Here is a 20,622-nt window from a genome sequence, read left to right as displayed (position 1 = left end):
AGCCTTGAGCTGAAGAGCTCAGGGACAGCACCAAGCACCACAACTGACCCTGACCAGAAAAAGAAAAGAAAAACTATAAAAGAAATCTTAAGGGGGAGGGGGGAGGTAGAGGAAAAACGAGGGAGGAGGTACAAGGTGAACAAGAAATGTACTCACTGACTTACATATGAAACTGTAACCCCTCTGTACTTCACTTTGACAATAAAGAAAAAAATAAAATAAATCTTAAGTAAATACTGTTCAAAACTTTATCCCAAGTTGGGTGTTGGTGGCTCATGCCTGTAATCCTAGCTGCTGGAGCAGGAAAGTTGGTAAGAAGTATCTCCAATTAACCACCAGAAAACTGGAGTGGCACTGTGGCACAAAATGGTAGAGCACTATAGCCTTAAGCAAAAGAACTCAGGGACCACACCCAGGCCCAATATCAAGCCCTATGATTGACAAAAACAAAAACTTTATCCCAGGTAATTAACCAATACTGTGAGTTGTAAGATTCAAGCACAGAGATCTTCATTATAGTACCATGAAAGTAAGCAAGCAAGAAAGGAGGGAGAGAGGGAGGGAAGGAGGGAGGAAGGGAGGGAGGGAGGGAAAAAAGAGAGAAGAAATACAAATGTTCAATGATGGGAGGCTAGCCAATAAAATAATAGCAAAATAGATGTTACAATATTGTGTATAAACACAAAGAATTCTAACGGAGGTGGTGAAATTTTTACATAATCAAGAGGAAAAAGGAAACTAGGTTATACAAGCATGTGAAGTAGGAATCTCAAGTTAGTTTTGTCATTTCTTTTGTCTTCCCAAGGTGTAGCATGTTGTGCAGACCACGATTCTCATCAGTCCCCTTGCTTCTGTCTCAGTCTCTGTTCTATGAGATTGAATTGATGGGGATGCCTATGTACAAGACATTGGTCTAGTCCTGACCTCTACTGGATGTTACTCTCTTTTTGTACTGCTTCTCCCTCTAGAGGCCAATGTAGGAAAGAGGGATTAAGGCTGTCTGCTACTGATACTGACTTACTGCTCTGCCGTAACCTATCATGGTCTCCTGCTAGCTTACAGCTCTGAGGTAATTTTTCGGGGTTTGCCTTCCTCACCTTTGATCAGTAAGTAAACCAGTTTTGTTTATAAACATACCATCCCTAGAAAATCTGTACACAGGAAATGGAAGGACTTGGAAAAAATTATACTAAGTGAAGTGAGCCGGACCCAAAGAAACATGGACTCTATGGTCTCCCTTATTGGGAATAATTAGTACAGGTTTAGGCAAGTCATAGCAGAGCATCACAAGAGCCCAATAGCTATACCCTTATGAACACATAAGATGATGCTAAGTGAAATGAACTCCATGTTATGGAAACGATTGTTATATCACAGTTGTAACTACTTTCAATGTCCCATCTGTATCTGTAGCTTCTATTATTGATGATGTTCTTGTATCACCTTCCAGTGGTTGTACCTACACTATCTCTGTAATCTTATCTGAGTATATTGGAAACCATGTATACTGGTATTAGAACTAGGAAATTGAAAGGGAATACCAAAATTGAGAGACACAGGGTAAAAAAAAAGACAAACAACTACAAAAGCAATATTTGCAAAACTGTTTGGTGAAAGTGAACTGAACACCTCGGAGGGGAAAGGGAAAGGGGGAGGAGGGAGGAGGGTATGAGGACAAGGTAACAAACAGTACAAGTAATGTATCCAATGCCTAACGTATGAAACTGTAACCTCTCTGTACATCAGTTTGATAATAAAAATTTGAAAAAAAAAAAGAAAATCTGTAAACAGATGTACTGTTGCAGAGAATGACAACCATATCATTAGACCAGAGTCCTAAAATTACTCTATTCCCTGAAATCAATGTACAGTTTAAGATGGGGCTTTAAAAAAGTACCCTCAGCAAGTTACTTGCTAGACATATATTAATCTTAAAACAATTAAGGATGCTGATTCAAAGTGAGAGCAAAACTACTTTACAGAAAAGAGGAAGGGGTGGTGCATTGCTTACAATTTCAGCCTTCAGAAGAAGGCTGAAACTGAAGTATCACAAATTTGAGACCAGCCCAGACTATATACAGAGAACTCATCACAAACAACACACTCTACATTACTGCATCTGAATTTCATAAAAAATGATGGATGGATTGCTTAACCTTTCTGCATCTTTTTCTCATCTACAAACTATAGCAGACAAATGCATCACTAGCTTTAAACCTATTTATGGTAATGGGCTCATTAAGAATTGATGGAGGGCTGGGGATATAGCCTAGTGGCAAGAGTGCCTGCCTCGGATACACGAGGCCCTAGGTTCGATTCCCCAGCACCACATATACAGAAAACGGCCAGAAGCGGCTCTGTGGCTCAAGTGGCAGAGTGCTAGCCTTGAGCGGGAAGAAGCCAGGGACAGTGCTCAGGCCCTGAGTCCAAGGCCCAGGACTGGCCAAAAAAAAAAAAAAGAATTGATGGAGGGCTGGGAATATATGGCCTAGTGGTTGAGTGCTTGCCTTGCATACATGAAGGCCTGGGTTCAACTCTTCAGCACCACATATATAGAAAAAGCCAGAAGTGGCACTGTGGCTCAAGTGGTAGAGTGCTAGCCTTGAGCAAAAAGAAGCCAAGGACAGTGCTCAGGCCCTGAGATCAAGCCCCAAGACTGGCAAAAAAAAAAAAAGAATTGATGGAGCCAGGCACCAATGGCTCACATCTGTAATCTTAACTACTCAGGAGGATCATGGATTGAAGCCAGATCATGCAGGACTTTCTGTGAGACTCTTATCTCTAATAAACTACTCAAAAAAAAAAACCAGAAATGACCCTGTGGCTCAAGGAGTAGAGTGCTGGCCCTGAGCACAGAGGATCAGGGACAGACCCCAGGCCCTGAGTTCAATCCCCAGTACAGGCCAAAAAAAAAAAGAAGAATTGATGGAAACTTACTGTACTCACTGGACACTATGTTGAAAATGAATTATACACTAAGAAGAGGGAAGTATAGGAGGAAAAAAATGTGAGTGAGGGAAGTGGTGAAATTGTCCAAAAGAAATATACTCTTCCCTGACTTACCTGTGACTCCTCTGTACATTACCTTTATAACAATTTAAAAAATTAACAAATTGATGGAAACTAATAGTCTTCTCAAAAATATTAACATAACCCATAATTCTAGGGTGTTCAGAAACTCTCCAAAGTCCACCATTAGTGGATTATAGGGATCTACAGAATGCTCAAGATAAAGAATCTCTAATTTAGATAAATCTTGTTTTATCTAAAACTGATTCTAAGAATAGCAAACAAAACACTGAATCAAGATCTTAGTAAATTAAAATTTTTAAGTATTCCAGATGAAAAAGTAATTCACAGTAAAGGTAAAAGGATGTGCACACTTACATCTATACATCTGTATAATTTGGAGAGACAGACAAGAGTTCTTCGAACTGTAGGATACCACATCCCATGCAGATCTGCTGGAGAAATCGTGGTCTGTGATCTAGGATTGAGGGATTCTGTTGAAGCTAAAAGCCAAGAGGAAAAAAAAAGAAAGAAAACATATAATTCATGCATGCAGAAGTCTGTCATAAAATAATTTACATGGTAACTATAAACTTATTCTCATTAGCTATCAATAGCTCAAAGGTATGTTTTCTCCTTCTTCATCTTTAGTCAAGAATATCCTAAGAAATTTAAACCAGTGATAAGGTAAGATTTAACAAAGGAAATAAAAACTCTTAAGAGAGTCTCAGAGAGAGAGTATGTGTGTGTCTCACATATGTTTAGTGCACTTGTTTTTTATGCAAAATGCGAATGTTTACAGATTCGATAAACAGCATATGTATATATATACACACACACACACACATATATATATATATATGTATATATAATAGAATACAGCCAGATTCTAGGAGGCTGGTCTCTATTTGGTGAGGTAGGAGGAAGTAAGAGCCATAGAAGTAGGAGAATGACAAGGAGACAAAGCAAAGGAGATATAAGGAGATAGTGATATAAGCCTGTAATGACATCTGTTTGGGAAACAGAGCAACAGACAGAGGTTCAAGGCCAGCCATGCCAAAGAGTTAACAAGACTCTATCCCAACCAAAAAGCAAGGCACTAGGTACACATCTTTGGTCCCAAGCTTCAAGAAGGCTTAGGTAAGACCAATACTGACCCTGGACAAAAAACACAAGACCTTATAAAAAATAAATAAAGCAAAAAGGGCTGGGTGTAGCTCAAACAGCTAGGAGTTTTATGACATGGCTTTGTAGGGAGAGAAGGAGGGAAAGGCTGAGTCTTAGCACTTTTACTTTATAGCTTGGAAAACTATAAAGGCATGCAACATGTAGAATTTTATATTTCCTCCATAACAATGCCTCACTTTAAGATCTACTTTGCATGAACTTTACTAAAGAAAAAATACAGAAACAAACTGGAACAAAGACTATTTAGAAGTCAGGTCCAGGGGCTCAAGCCTATAATCCCAGCTACTTGGGAGGCAGAAATCAGGGGACTGCAGCTGGAGGCCAGCCAAGCATAAAAAGTCATGGCAGTCCCTCTTAATCAATGGCCTGCAAGTAATTCTAACTACAGAAAAATACAATGGCTAGGCATGGTAGCAAAACATGGAAACATAAATAGGAGGATTACAACTCAGGCCAGTCCCAGCATAAAATGAGACTCTACCTTGAAAATACCACAAGCAAAAAGAAGATCAAGTAGTAGAACACCTGCCTTACAAGCATGAGGACCAGGTTCAAGCCCTAGTGCCACCAAAAAAAGATTCATAAAAGCCCACCTCAATCAATAAAAACCTAAGTGTGGAGATACAGATAACACAGGCAAAAAAAAAAAATCCCTCTAATAAAAGGGGAGAGGAGAGCTGGGAGTGTGGCTTAGTGGTAGAGTGCTTGCCTAGCATGCATGAAGCTCTGGGTTCAATTCCTCAGTACCACATAAACAGAAAAGCCAGAAGTGGCACTGTGGCTCAAGAGGTAGAGTGCTAGCCTTGAGACCAGAGAGCAGAGAGGCTCAGGGACAGTGCCCAGGCCCCGAGTTTAAGCCCCAGGACCAGCCAAAAAAAAAAAAAAAAAAAGGCAAACAAGAACTAGATTAAGTGGTAGAGTACCTCCTAGCAAGCACTAGGCCATTAACTCAAACTCCAATACCAATGCCACAAAAAGGGGGAGAATATTTAGGAGAGTATATTTTGCTAAGGATTTTACTATTTGCAGAATGCCTCCTTCAAAATAAAGAGCCAAAAATGTGCCCCCAAAAGTCCAATGAAACAAATGTGGCTGAGTAACGGGAAACCAGAAGCCTGCTTGTTTAACAGTGAAAAAATTAACTGCCATAAATAAAACAATGAAAAAAATACAACAGTTAAACAACTGTTGAGTTGAAAGTTACAAGACATATATGGCCATCTAAACAGTGTATGGTACTAGTGAAATGGTGACAGGAGTTCAGGGAAGAAAATACAAGTCTCAAAGTTACTTCCTCAATCCCATAGACTCTACCCCCAAGCTACTAGAGCTGATACAAAACTTTGGCAAAGTTGCAGGATATAAAATAAACCTTCAAAAATCAACGGCCTTTCTCTATGCTAACAACCCGAAGACCAAGGCTGAAATCAGGAAAGCAACTCCTTTTGCAATAGCCCCCAAAAACATAAAATACCTAGGAATAACCTTAACCAAAGAAGTGAAAGACCTCTTTGAAGAGAACTTTAAAAGCTTGAAAAATGAAATTAAGTCAGAACTAAGAAAATGGAAAAACCTCCCATGCTCCTGGATTGGGAGGATTAATATAATCAAAATGGCAATATTGCCAAAGGCTATCTACAAATTCAATGCAATACCCATTAATATCCCAACACCATTCTTTAATGAAATAGAGGAAGCAATCCAGAAATTCATATGGAACAATAAAAGACCTAGAATAGCAAAAACACTCCTAAGCAGAAAGAACAGTGCTGGAGGAATTACAATACCCAACTTCAAGCTGTATTATAAAGCTATAGTAATAAAAACAGCTTGGTATTGGCACCGGAACAGGCCTGAAGACCAATGGAACAGAATTGAAGACCCAGAATTAAACCCACAGAACTATGCCTACTTAATCTTTGATAAAGGAGCTAAAACAATAGTATGGAAGAAAGATAGCCTCTTTAACAAGTGGTGCTGGCAAAACTGGCTCAACACATGCAACAAACTAAAACTAGATCCTTATATATCACCCTGCACCAAAATCAATTCCAAATGGATTAAAGACCTTGAAATCAAAACAGGCACCCTGAAGACACTAAAGGAAGGAGTAGGAGAAACACTTGGGCTCCTTGGCACAGGACAGAACTTCCTTAACAAAGACCCTGAAAGGCTACAAATCAAAGAAAGGTTGGACAAATGGGACTGCATCAAACTCCAGAGCTTCTGCACGGCAAAGGACATAGCTCTCAAGATAAGCAGAAAGCCCACAGACTGGGAGAAGATCTTTACCAGACATTCAACAGACAAAGGCCTCATCTCTAAAATATATGCAGAACTAAAAAAATTACCTTCTTCCAAAACAAAACCGCAAAGAACCAATAGCCCCCTCATCAAGTGGGCTAAAGACTTGCAAAGAAACTTCTCTGATGAGGAAATGAGAATGGCCAATAGACATATGAAAAAATGCTCTACATCACTGGCCATAAAGGAAATGCAAATCAAAACAACATTGAGATTCCATCTCACCCCAGCAAGAATGTCATATATCAAGAAAACTAATAATAACAATTGTTGGAGGGGATGTGGCCAAAAGGGAACCCTACTTCATTGTTGGTGGGAATGTAAACTGGTTCAGCCACTCTGGCAAGCAGTATGGAGATTCCTCAGAAGGCTCAATATAGAACTCCCCTATGACCCAGCAGCCCCACTGTTGGGTATCTATCCAAAAGCCCACAAACAAAATCACAGTAATGCCACCAGCACAACAATGTTCATCGCAGCACAATTTGTCATAGCGAGAAGCTGGAACCAACCCAGATGCCCCTCCATAGATGAATGGATCAGGAAAATGTGGTACATTTACACAATGGAATTTTATGCCTCTATCAGAAAGAATGACATTGTTCCATTTGTAAGGAAATGGAAGGACTTGGAAAAAGTTATACTAAGTGAAGTGAGCCAGACCCAAAGAAACATGGACTCTATGGCCTCCCTTATTGGGAATAATTAGTACAGGTTTAGGCAAGCCATAGCAGAGCATCACAAGGCCCAATAGCTATACACTTAGAAACACATAAGATGATGCTAAGTGACATGAACTCCATGTTATGGAAACAAGTGATATATCACAGTTGTAACTACTTTCAACGTCCTATGTGTATGTGTAGTTTCTATTATTGATGTTTTGTATCACCTTCCTATGTTTGTACCTACACTATCTCTGTAATCTTATCTGAGTATATTGGAAACCGTGTTTACTGGTATTGGAAGTAGGAAATTCAAAGGGAATACCAAATTCGAGAGACACAGGGTAAAAAAAGAGAAATAACTACAAAAGCAATACTTGCAAAACTGTTTGGTGTAAGTGAACTGAACACCTGGGGGGGGAGGGAAAGGGGGGGGAGGGAGGGGGGCATGAGGGACAAGGCAACAAACAGTACAAGAAATGTATCCAATGCCCAACGTATGATACTGTAACCTCTCTGTACGTCAGTAAAAAAAAAAAAAAAAAAGAAAAAAAGAAAAACTTTCAAAGCAAAAAAAAAAAAAAAGTTACTTCCTCAAGTGTTATCAAAGGTAAGTATGGGCTGGGGATATGGCCTAGTGGCAAGAGTGCCTGCCTCATATACATGAGGCCCTGGGTTCGATTCCCCAGCACCACATATACAGAAAATGGCCAGAAGTGGCGCTGTGGCTCAAGTGGCAGAGTGCTAGCCTTGAGCAAAAAGAAGCCAGGGACAGTGCTCAGGCCCTGAGTCCAAGCCCCAGGACTGGCCAAAAAAAATAAAGGTAAGTCTGTCCTGCATCACTCTTCTAAGATGAGAGCCACACCAACAGAGCTTCTCCCACAACTCTTTTTTTTTTTTTTTTGGTGCCAGCCCTGGCCCCAAGGCCTGGGCACTGTCCCTGAGCTGCTTTTGCTCAAGGTTGGCCCTCTACCAGCTGAGCCACAGGGTCACTTCCAACTTTTCCTATCTATGTGGTACTGAGGAACTGAGTGTCATACATGCTAGAAAAGGACTCTACCACTAGGCCAAACTCCTGGTCCCTGTGCTGGTTATTTTTTAACCTTCCTAGATTCCTACTTGGAGGACAATCTGCCTATTTTAGGCTTCCTATAATAACTGAGGTGACAGGCTTACACCATACGCCCAACTATGGCTTGATAAGAAGTCTCTCAAATTATCTAGTGTAGTATCAAAATTACTCTAGTAATTACTCCTTTCTCCTTGCAAAATGCAAACTATCCCACATATCTGTCTATTCATATTTTGCCCCAGTCCTAGCCACTAATATGTTCACAGAATGCAAATCTGATATTGCAATCATTATACATTATACATGATACATTATACTAGCTAGACCCAAAGCTCACACCCTCATACAACACATACTACAGCTGGCCTGCTCTACCTGTTCCTTCCCATCCCCACATATAACCTGGGCCCAAACACACCAAGCCACTGGATGTTCCCAAAGCAGCCATAATCTTCCATTCCTGCATGCCTTCCTACCTGCTATTCTAAGATCTTAATCTGACTTCTTTGCCTCCAGCTTTCAAACGCCACACCTCACACTGGCCTTACCTGCCTTTACTCACAGCACATCTTCCTAATTTGCACTCCCCAAAGACCACATGTGGTTTAAGGGCTTCCTGTGCATCCAATCAAGTTTTCAGTCACACTGAATGATATCCAGGGGTTCAAGTTCCCCCCATAACCAATGACTCCTCAAAAGCATAAGCTGTTTTTCGTGCTAGGGACCCAAGTCTTCAATGTTTTTTAACTGAAGGAATAAATGCTGGAAGTTAAAACATCATATAACATACCAGATTTTTTTAGACTGTTAGACTCTGCTTCTTCTAACTGAATATCTGAAAATGAAGCTTCTGAAGGTACCTTCTTTTGTTCATCCTTCAAACTCTGTGCAATTTGCTGCAAAGAGAAACCACAAGGAACATTAGTTTTCAGCAGTGCTTGGCAATAAGAACTAGCTGAAAGACATTAAGGAACTAACATAAAAGCAAAGCATCACACCATAAGTATTTATTAATTACAACGGGGAAAATTCACTTTCATAATCATCACCTTACCAATTAGTAAAACAACCTCACATTATGTGCCTTTGATGTAATAAAGTAGAAAGCACACACAGATTTTTATTAGCATTCTTACCAAAAAGATTTCTATAATGTGGTACATTTTACAATAAAAGTGGTCTGGTTTCTTCTAAAAACTCAGTGACATGAAAATAAAAATCAAAGGAGGAGAAATAATCTTAATTTGATTGAAAAAGATCAGACAGACCAGAAAAACAAATGCAACACAGCTATCTTTTGTGGATTTCACTTCTTTATATACTTTTTAGTCTCCTTACAAAAGACATCTGAAGAACAACTAAGGAAATTTAAATGTAGGCTGAATGTAAACATCAACTATAGTGGCTTCTTATGTTATGGCTCCTTCTTCTATACAACTTACAAAGAAAATTTGCAGGACATAGCAATTCAATTTATAAAGTAAGAATAAAGCTTGGCATGGTAGTGTTTATCTGTAATATCAGCTACTCAGCAGGCAAAGTTAACAAGCCCCTATCTCAAAAGCAAAATATAAACAAAAACCTGGAAGATGTCCCTTAAGTACAGCACTTGCCAAGGATAAGGCCCTGGCAAGAAGCCCTGGGTCAAAAATCCATAGTACCATGCACCCACACCCACGTGCACTCCCACACACACACCCATACCCATGCACACAAACGCATGCACACATGTACGTGCATATGCACGTGCACCACCCCCCCCACACACACACAGAATGAATATGTCCTGGCAAAGAGGAAAGAACCGAATAGAAAATGTAACTTAAAGACAAAAAAAAAATGACTTTTTAAAAAAAGTTTTATTTCCTATGAGTACTATGGCATGGAGAATTTAAAAGAAAAAAATCCTATTTTAACTAATATAAAACAGAAAAGCTATGTGGAGACAGAAAGCAGATGGAGTTGGCAAACTCTACCTCCATCATGACTAGCTTATCGGGATACGCCAGGTCTCCAGGAGCTGGTTTGTAGCCTGTGATATCAGTCTGAATGTAGATATGTGTTCGGTACACAAGCCGTTCTTGTACATCTTCCAACATTTGCTTTACTCCAGCTGCAAATGCTCCCAGTTGTTCAGCTAATAAAAAAAAAAGTGCAAGCATTCATTTCTTTAATTTATGAAACTATGTCTAAATAAGCAAAGGTATTACTAAATTGTTCAGAAACAGCATAAATTACTTTTGCTGCAGATTATAGCTGCATGCTATTCCTGCACGACTTGATGACTTTAAAAACCTTAATTTTAAAATTGGGAATAAGCAGGGCATAGTGGTGCATGCCTCTAAAACCAGTTACTAAGCAGGAAAAAGCACGAATATTTAGGAGTCTGAAGCTAGCCTGAGCAAATGTAGCAAGACCACACCTCAAAAACAAAATAAAAATGAAAAGGCTAGGCATGTACTCAAGTGACAAAATGTTTCTCTAGCATGTTCAAGGCACTAGTTTCAAACTCAGTACTGCAAAAGAATTAACTTAATCCAAAGGAAATAAACTGACTCTTAACCTTTCTTCCTGAGACTCTATAGTAAAGTATTTTTATCAGGCTGGGACTATGGCTTAGTGGTAGTGTGCTTGCCTGGCATACATGAAGCCCCAGGTTCAATTCCTCAGTACCACATAAACAGAAAAAGTCCAATGTGGCACTATGGCTCAAGTGGTAGAGCACTAGCCTTGAGCACAGAGAGGCACAGGAACAGCAGAACCCAGGCCCTGCATTCAAAAGTACTTTTATCAATATGAATAGTGAGTCTGAAACTAGGTATGGTGGCATGAGCTTGTCATCCCAGCTATGCAAGACACATAGGAAGAAAGATCAGACATAGGCAAGAGGTTTGAGAATACAATGCCAGTTCTGGAAACAGTTAGGGAGACCATATCTCAAAAACAAAATAAATGCAAAAGGGTTAGGGACTGCAGCTAAAGTGATAAGATAGTTGTCTGGAAAAAGCAAAGCTCTGGGTTCAATTTTCAGTACCACCAAACAATTCAAAAATAGTAAATATTTAGATATAGGGTGAGAGATAAAATAATAATCTAATATTTTTCAAATCCACATTGCCATAGATATAATTTTAAATATCCTTAAAATGATCACTTCTCTGTATTTACCATTATTCTGTACGTGATCCTCAAGAACTTCATTTTTAAGAATCCCACAAAGTTCTGATAAAGTCTCTAAATGAATAACGTGAATGATCAATGGCCTGAAGACATCATACAATGACACACACAGTTTCTCCAAAAGCTCACTAAAATGAAATAAAATATGATTATGAACAGTAATCTTTTCAGGATTTTTCTAACTTTAAAAGCTTTATTGATTTCTTCTTGACAAAATAATAAACACATACTGAAAAATATTATCTAGAATATCACAGAATGAGAAGTGAAAGGAAAAGAGTAATTCTATGAACTGTTTTTGCTTTAAAAGCTCAAAATCTATAGGCTACCTACAGCAGCTAATTTAAATTAGCTACCCCCAACCAAAAGTCAATCTATTACAGCTTTTATTTATCTGATCAATAACTATGTCTTTTTTTCTTTTTTCTAGTCCTGGAGCTTGAATTCTGGGCCTGAGCACTATCCCTGAGCTTTAATGCTCAAGGCTATGCTCTACCTAGCTGAGCCACAGCTCTCTACCTTTGGCCTTTTCTGTATTTAAGTAGAGACAAGAGTCTCATGGACTTTCCTATGCTGGCTGGCTTCAAACCTCAATCCTCAGATCTCAGTCTCCTGATTAGCTAGCTAGGATTACAGGCCTGAGCCACCAGTGCCCAGCTTTTCTTTTCAAAAGAAAAATTATTTCTCTTGATCTGATTGCCTTTTACATTCTACTTCATTGCAAATCAAATGGTATTTTCCCCCAGGGGGGGAAAAAGAACACAGACATGTTTTAAATATACAAAATATGTTTATATATACAAAACTCAAAGTACCCTGACCTATACTAAAGACAGAGAAACTTGAAATATTTGAAAAGAAAATTTAGGCTGTCAATATCTGTCATATGGTCAACAGTACTCTTCTATGCACAGTATTTCACCAAGTGATTGCCCAAACCAAAACCATAAAACACATTTTTCTCTTCCTCATTATAATCCTAGAATTTTAGAAGAGTTAAAATAGCCAGCATGGAGAAATCAAGTGTCTGACAGTGAATCTGAAAGACATTTAGAGAAAATTAAGAAAAGCATTATTCAACAATATCTATGTTTTAGTGTCCTTCATATCAGAATCACAGATTTTTAAAGGAGAAGTAATGACTGACTTGGTGGAGACTCTCAGGGCTTAGTTCCCTGAAGAGAATTCTTGCTGTCATTTCACAATTGCAACTGTCTCCACAATTGTACTATAGAGAACATGAAAACATGTTGGCCGTTCAACTGCACATTTAATTCAAGAAAGAATCATTCTCCCACCTGACAATACTCTGTTCACATACACAGAAAAGTTAACACACTGAAGTTAATTGTGGAATAAATCTTAACAAGAGCTAGATTCCATGTACCACCTACTCTAATTTTGATGTCGGCTTTGTAAAAAATTCATTATAAAGTTGGTGCTCATCCTGGCAAACATGGACCATAAAGGCACAGCCACTGCGAACCTGCAATAAACAAACACACACCACCTACAGTCAACACACACATTTCCAGAACTTATTAAATAAATTCTACACTTCACTTGCAAAGGGATCATGCACATGCATTTATTTTTCATGTTTTATTAGCATACATGAAAAAGAGGTTTTGTTGTGATAACTCCAGAGATGTGTATACATGCACAAGTACTTAAAAAACAACTTATCAAACAACAGAAAACTGTTGGTTTTTAATGGACAACTGCAAACTGGGATTATAGGTAATCTTCCCTTTTTTGGTAGGTGAACTGAGGGGATATTAAAATTTGAGCATAAGGCCTTGCTAAAAGGCACTTTCCCATTCTAGCTACATCCCGAGCCCTTAATTTTCTTTTTTTTTTTTTTGGCCAGTCCTGGGCCTTGGACTCAGGGCCTGAGCACTGTCCCTGGCTTCTTCCCGCTCAAGGCTAGCACTCTGCCACTTGAGCCACAGCGCCGCTTCTGGCCGTTTTCTGTATATGTGGTGCTGGGGAATCGAACCTAGGGCCTCGTGTATCCGAGGCAGGCACTCTTGCCACTAGGCTATATCCCCAGCCCGCCCTTAATTTTCTTAATGCTTTATTTTCTAAACTTTTAATAATGAACACAAATTAATTTTCTAGTTAGAAGGGTACACAAAAAAAGACTCTCCTTTATGTATTTTTCTAGAGTATGAATTACAATCACACTAAACCAGCAGGTATTTCCCCATCAAAAACTATGCTAATCCTAGCTACTCACTCAAGAGGCAGAAATCTGAGGATCATGGTTCAAAACCAGTCCGGATATGAAAGTCCCTGAGACTCTTCTTTCCAGTTCCAGAAGTAGAGCAATAGCTCCAGTGGCAGAGCACAAGCTTTGAGTACAAAAGCTCAGGGAGGCTAGGAATATGGCCTAGTGGCAAGAGTGCTTGCCTTGTATACATGAAGCCCTGGGTTCGATTCCCCAGCACCACATATATAAAAAACAGCCAGAAGTGGCACTGTGGATAAAGTGGCAGAGTGCTAGCCTTGAGCAAAAAGAAGCCAGGGACAGTGCTCAGGCCCTGAGTCCAAGCCCAGGACTGGCAAAAAAAAAAAAAAAAGAAAGGTCAGGGATACCACCCAAGCCCCAAGTTCAAGCCTCAAGACTGGCACAAAAAATAATTAAAATAAAATGAAATGAAAATACTTTGCAGAGTTGAGTAGGGTAAACTAGTTTGCCATACCTGATAAACAAAATTAATTTGTTGATATGGAAACTAAAGGCATGTTCCTAAAATAAATTATGTGGTACAAAATTAGTTTTGAGGCAACTTCTCAGAAATATCAAGGACACAATCCAATTGAGCAAAACTTTACTACAAGAGATAGGCAAATCAGGTAAGACACAAAAATAGATCTAAGAAAGACAACGTTAAAATAAAATAGGTAGAAACTTACCAAGGCACAATGATCTCTGTTGTTCTGGCTAGTTAATTCTGTGACAGTACATGCAATACTAGGACCCAAAAGGAGTTCCCGTTGATCAAGGTAACACTGGTGGATATCATTTAGCAGGTGCTGGTATCTGGTGGAAGGTAAATAAAATAAAATTATGGTGGGAACTTTTGATTTTAGATATGTAAATTAAATCTGATTTTAAATACCAGAATAGGGCTAAACAACCAGTGGCTCCCACTTGCAATCCTAGCTATTTATAGATCAGGAAGATGATGATCTGAAGTGGGTCTAAGTTAAAAAGTCCAAAAAAAAAAAATAGTCCAAAGACTCTATTCCAATTAATGAACAAAAAGCTGAACTGAAAGAATGACTCAAGTGGTAGAGTACTAACCGTTAGGAAGAAACCCAAATGAGAGTGCAAGGTTCTGAGTTCAAGCCCTGGGACTAGCATAAAAGAATAGGTTGCCAAGCCTCTAATGCAATAATGGTCATCTCTTATAGCCCACATTAAGTGGTTAGAAATATAGATGTAAAGCAGCACCATAATGAAGTGATGGTACGACTTGTTTTTGAGAGTCATTGACAAGATTTTTAAAAATCTTTAGTTAATTATAATTATTCTATTTTTGGTGGGTTGTAGGGCTTGAACTCAGTCTGGGCATTGTACATGAGCTCTTTTGCTCAAGGCTAGCACTCTATCACTTTGAGTCACAGCTCCATTTCTGGTTTTCTGGTCATTAATTGAATATAAAAAAATCTCAGAGACTTTCCTGCCAGGGCTGGCTTTGAACTGCGATCCTCAGATCTCACCCTCCTTGTGTAGATAAGATTACAGGTGTGAGCCACCAGCACTCAACAAGTATAATTTTAAAAGAACAAAATGAGCTGTATTTGTTTTCCTTTTTTTTTTTTTTGCACAAATAGAGACCTTGCCAGGTGCTAGTGATTCATGCTTGTAATCCTAGCTACTCAGAAGACTAAGACCTAAGAATCAAGGTTTGAAGCCAGCCTGAGTAAAAAAGTTCAAGAGACTCTTATCTCAAATTAACCAGAAAAAGACAGAAGTGAAGTTGTATACAGAGTGGCAGAGCACCAGCCTTGAGCAAAACAACACCAAGCTAGAGCATGAGCTTTACATTCAAGCCCAGTATAGGCATGCAGGCACATGTACACACACACACACACACACACACACACACACACACACACACATACACATACACACACACACACACACACACACACACACACACACAGAAAAGACCTCATGTCTGCCCAAATGAAAGGGAACTCCTCTGCTATGTGAAATAATGCCACCATTTAAATTTGCTAAGTCAAGTCTGAAACCTTGCTCCTCAAAACAGGTTATAAGATATAAGAACAAGCTTGAAGGAAACTACTCAGAAAATATTGGGAACATAACCAGGTTTGCAAAAATACAAGATAATGTGGAATCTAGGTACTCACTCAGGTATTTTTTCAGATCGTTGTTCTATCTGTTCAATAAGAGTCTGCAGAATAAAGAAAAATACAAACCTATCTATTTCAACTGTACTTTTCATTACTTTCTGACTATAACTGTGTCACATATTCACTTAAAAAATATAAATATTAAAAAGTTTAAAACTATGCCAGGTGCCAGTGGCTCATGCTTGTAATCCTAGTTACTCAGGAAGCTGTGATCTGAGGATCACGATTCAAAGCCAGCCCAGGAAGAAAAGACCCTGTGAGAGTCTTACCTCCGATTAACCCTTAAAAATCCAGAATGGAGTTGTGGCTCAAAAGGTTAAAGCCATAAAAATCACCTATGTATTTAAAAGGTATGACACTTAATATTTCATACCAGCAGTTTTTATATTTATTTTTAAAAACTAGAATTGAGGACTGGAAATATAGCCTAGTGGCAAGAATGCTTGCCTGGTATACATGAAGCCCTAGGTTCAATTCCTCAGCCCCACATATATAGAAAAGGCCAGAAGTGGCTCCGTGGCTCAAGTTGGCAGAGTGCTAGCCTTGAGCAAAAATAAATAAATTAGAATTATACTATATACTCAGTTTTATATTCTTACCTTTTAAAAAATAACATTACCATCATTAAATAATCTTCCATATCGCAATCATTATACATAGCATGTAAAACATTATGTGAAGTTGGCTATATATTATCATACTGAGTGATGGACTGTAAGTCAACAATTCTACTGTTTAGAAATTTAAGGTGTTTCTAAAGAATCCTCAAAACTGGTTAGGTGTATGGAGTGAAACCAAGGAGTTCAAGTTCTATCACTGCTGATTAAGCCTTGACAAGCTCTAGTTCGCCTCCCTGAGATCATACTTCCTTCTGTTCGAACACTGGTAGTGAAGGTCCCAATACGGGTCAGGAGAGATGTCCTTTACGGGCTTTGATGTGTGCTGCTAAAATTCATTTACATCACCATCAGGAGTACTGCCTCTCATCAAATCCTTCAAGCCCTACTATATTATACTTTCATTTGCCTATTTCTGATTTTTTTTTAATTTTTTTGCCAGTCGTGGGGCTTGAACTCAGGGCTTCAGCACTGACTGTCCCTGGCTTCTTTTTGCTTAAGGCTAGTACTCTGTCAGTGCCACTTCCGGCCGTTTTCTATATACGTGGCGCTGAGGAATCGAACCCAGGGCTTCATGTGTAAGAGGCAAGCACTCTTGCCACTAGGCCATATCCCCAGACCCCAAAATCACTAACTTTTCTTTTTTTTTTTTTTTGCCGGTCCTGGGCCTTGAACTCAGGGTCTGAGCACTGTCCCTGGCTTCTTTTTGCTCAAGGCTAGCACTCTGCCACTTGAGCCACAGCGCCACTTCAGGCCGTTTTCTATATATGTGGTGCTGGGGAATCGAACCCAGTGCTTCATGTATATGAGGCAAGCACTCTTGCCACTAGGCCATATTCCCTCATTTGCCTATTTCTGACAGACAAAAGAAAAAAACTAAACCTTAAATGCATTTTTCACATATTCTGTAATTTGGTCATTTATTAATATTCATCTTCTTATACTGACTGATAAATACAACACACTAAAAATGTTAATCTTTTTAATTGTACAAACATCTCCATTTCAGCCTTTGTTTTTGCTATTCAGAGTTTAGAAAATTAAGTTTTAAGTCCTCAGTTTTTCTCTCTCTAAAATTTTTCCAACAATGTTTTTCTACTTTTTTTTGGGGGGGGGATGGAATATCTGCTTACTATTTTTACATTTCACTTAAAATATTTTTCCAACTGGGTGCTGGAAGCTTACACCTGTAATCCTAGTTATTCAAGAAGCTAAGATCTGAGGATCATGGTTCAAAGCTAGGCCAGGGAAGAAAGCCCATGAGACTATTAACTCCAATTAACCACCAAAAAGCCAGAAGTAGAGCTATGGCTCAAGAGGCAGGGTGCTATCCTTGAGCTTGAAAAGGCTCCTTGAGTTCAGGACAAAGGAAAAGGAAGGGAGGGAGGGAGGGAGGGAGGGAGGGAGGGAGGGAGGGAGGGAGGGAGGGAGGAAGGAAGGAAGGAAGGAAGGAAGGAAAAAAAAGATGGGTAGATATCACACTTAGGATCTTAAACACAGAAGGTATCTTAAAGACAAACTACTTGTTTTTATACTTTACAGACCCAGGCTTGGATCTGATTGCTCTGTCACCTTTCCTGCCTTTTCATCACACCTATTAACATCCTGCATTCCTGTCACAACAAATACATGGATTCTTCCCAAACACCTTTTTTTTTTGGCTCTGCAGCTTCCCTGCAATGTTTTCTATATAAAATATCCTTATCAACCCTCTCCATTATAAATTAAAGATTCACTTGCATCAAGAAACCTTCCTAAGCATGACAGGAACAACAAGATGTTTCCTCTTCTGTGGACATCTCTACATCTCTATGATAAACATTGAAATGTGAAATAATGCCTTCTTTTCATTCCTGTTCACATCCCTGAGATAAGCAAAGGACTTCCAAAGGGCTGGTTGAGAATATTTCATGGCAATATTTTATTTATGCCAATGGACTTACTCTGACTTTGGGGGCAGCAGCTCGAAATTTCACATAAAACAGTGTAAAGGCATTGTCTGCATTATGTACAGATGAAGGATCCTAAAGAAACATTGAGGAGCATAATTAGCAAACAAAGCAAGATTCAGAAAATGTAATAATAAACATTTCATATTATCTACTATATGGCCTCTGGACTAACTAAAAGCTTAGAAAAATCTCAAAGACAAATTACATAATTTTATTGCTACAAATGAGAAATAATTAAGAACTGTCATGTCTCTCCCTTTTTTTTTTTTTTTTTTTTTTTGCCAGTCCTGGGCCTTGGACTCAGGGCCTGAGAACTGTCCCTGGCTTCTTCCCGCTCAAGGCTAGCACTCTGCCACTTGAGCCACAGCGCCGCTTCTGGCCGTTTTCTGTATATGTGGTGCTGGGGAATCGAACCTAGGGCCTCGTGTATATGAGGCAGGCACTCTTGCCACTAGGCTATATCCCCAGCCCATGTCTCTCCCTTTATATTTAAGATTTATTCTATGTTACTTGATTTGGCAGTTAACAGACCTAAATTAGAATTCATACGGCTATTTATTGCATGTAAGATTGGACAAATTACTTAACCTTTCTGAGGTACAGTACACCTACAAATTACCATAATATACTCACAAATCTTCAGTAAAGTTCAACAATAAAGCGCTAGCAGAGAAAGTACTTACATTTATTATAAATCAGTTTCCTAAACTTACTGATAATTTAGCTATCAATGTCATTTAAGAGCAATGAGAATAGAAAAATGCAAACCAAAATCACTGGCTTTGAATTTTAAGATCAAGAACACACTACAAGGGGCTGAGAATATGGCGTAGTGGTAGAGTGCTTGCCCAGCATGCATAAAGTCCTGGATTTTATTCCTTAGTACCACAAAAACAGAAAAAGCCAGAAGTGGTGCTGTGGTTCAGGTGGTAGAGTGCTATAGCCTTGAGCAAAAAGAAACTCAGGAACAGTGCCCAAACCCCAGCACTGGCAAAAAAAAAATCTACAGGTCTTTAGAAAGTATTCTTAAAAAATAAAATATATCCTTTGTTTAGTTTTATTTTCGTAGAAAAGAACTACAACTCAATGACTATCCTAGCTAACTCTACTCTTATCTTCTAACCTTCCTAAGGGCCTGTTAATTTTTTACCTAGCATATACTGTAACTAGGTTGTTTTCTACTGTAGATAAGTGGATCAAAAACACGAGCTGCTCTTGAGAGTAACTCACCCTTTTTAGCAACTGATTTGTGAGAGTCTGTAGCGTATTCACAGTGTATGTCTTCATGAGGTGCAAAGCTTTAGAAAGACATTGTTTAAACTTCAGTAAGTATACAGGATAATCTTTAAAATTAGGCTGCAAAACAAAGAGAAAAATTGACAAAGAAGAAATAAAATGTTGACCAAATAAACAAGCTTTAAAGGGGATGGGAGGGAAAACTGGGAGAGAACTAGGGAAGAGGTAACATTGTCCAAAATGAAATACAGTCTTTACCTGACTTATATAACTGTAACCCCTGTCCATTGCCTTTATAATGACAATTTCAAAAATTCCAAAAAGGGGCTGGGAATATGGCCTAGTGGCAAGAGTGCTTGCCTCGTATACATGAGGCCCTGGGTTTGATTCCTCAGCACCACATATACGGAAAATGGCCAGAAGTGGCGCTGTGGCTCAAGGGGCAGAGTGATAGCCTTGAGCAAAAAGGAAACCAGGGACAGTGCTCAGGCCCTGAGTTCACAGCCTAGGACTGGCCAAAAAAAAAAAAAAAAAAATTCCAAAAAGCAATCCTTTATATAAAGCAATATATGAAGTTCAAAATAAAGGTTTATGCGAAATGAATAGCAGGAAGATGAAACATGTTTAGGATTCTGAGGGAAGGGAACAACAAGCAGACTGGAGAGAGGGAATAGCATGGGAAGGGACAGTGGAAGAGTGAGCAAATGCAATCATTATGTTCAATGGACATTATGTAAAAGCTGAAATCCATAGCCTGAAGGTAAGAATGGGACTGGAAAAGATGGGGGAGACACTGGTAAAGACGCAGTGTGAGTGATCTAATTTGTAGAACTGAAAATCTTTTATACAATTATTCAAAATAAGTAGATGTAAGTTTTTATAACTCATGAGCTGATTGAGATGATTACAGTAAGAATTTAGTCACAGCCAAATCCTCTGTTCCCATAAATACCATTATTTGCAGTCTTGAGCAAAATATATTTTCAGTAACCCACAGACCTGGAGACTCA

The 20,622-nt window shown here is 38.9% G+C and overlaps 1 protein-coding gene across 2 annotated transcripts in view; it reads right to left on the bottom strand.

Moving 5' to 3' along the window:
- Cog3 (component of oligomeric golgi complex 3) overlaps nt 1-20,622 on the bottom strand; it is a 53,403-nt gene that overhangs the window by 18,674 nt on the left and 14,107 nt on the right. For both annotated transcript variants that reach the window (XM_048341346.1, XM_048341347.1), the window contains exons 7-15: nt 19,607-19,732; nt 18,368-18,448; nt 15,805-15,848; nt 14,338-14,464; nt 12,813-12,904; nt 11,407-11,546; nt 10,215-10,375; nt 9,029-9,134; nt 3,388-3,512 (exon numbers count right to left, since the gene is read on the bottom strand). In XM_048341346.1, coding sequence (XP_048197303.1) covers nt 3,388-3,512; nt 9,029-9,134; nt 10,215-10,375; nt 11,407-11,546; nt 12,813-12,904; nt 14,338-14,464; nt 15,805-15,848; nt 18,368-18,448; nt 19,607-19,732 — 1,002 coding nt within the window. The remainder of the gene's footprint in view (nt 1-3,387; nt 3,513-9,028; nt 9,135-10,214; nt 10,376-11,406; nt 11,547-12,812; nt 12,905-14,337; nt 14,465-15,804; nt 15,849-18,367; nt 18,449-19,606; nt 19,733-20,622) is intronic.

Source organism: Perognathus longimembris, chromosome 3, assembly GCF_023159225.1.
Source record: "Perognathus longimembris pacificus isolate PPM17 chromosome 3, ASM2315922v1, whole genome shotgun sequence".
NCBI lineage: Eukaryota > Metazoa > Chordata > Mammalia > Rodentia > Heteromyidae > Perognathus > Perognathus longimembris.
The sequence above is the reverse complement of the archived record's forward strand: the minus strand, read 5'-3'. Positions and strand labels throughout refer to the sequence as shown.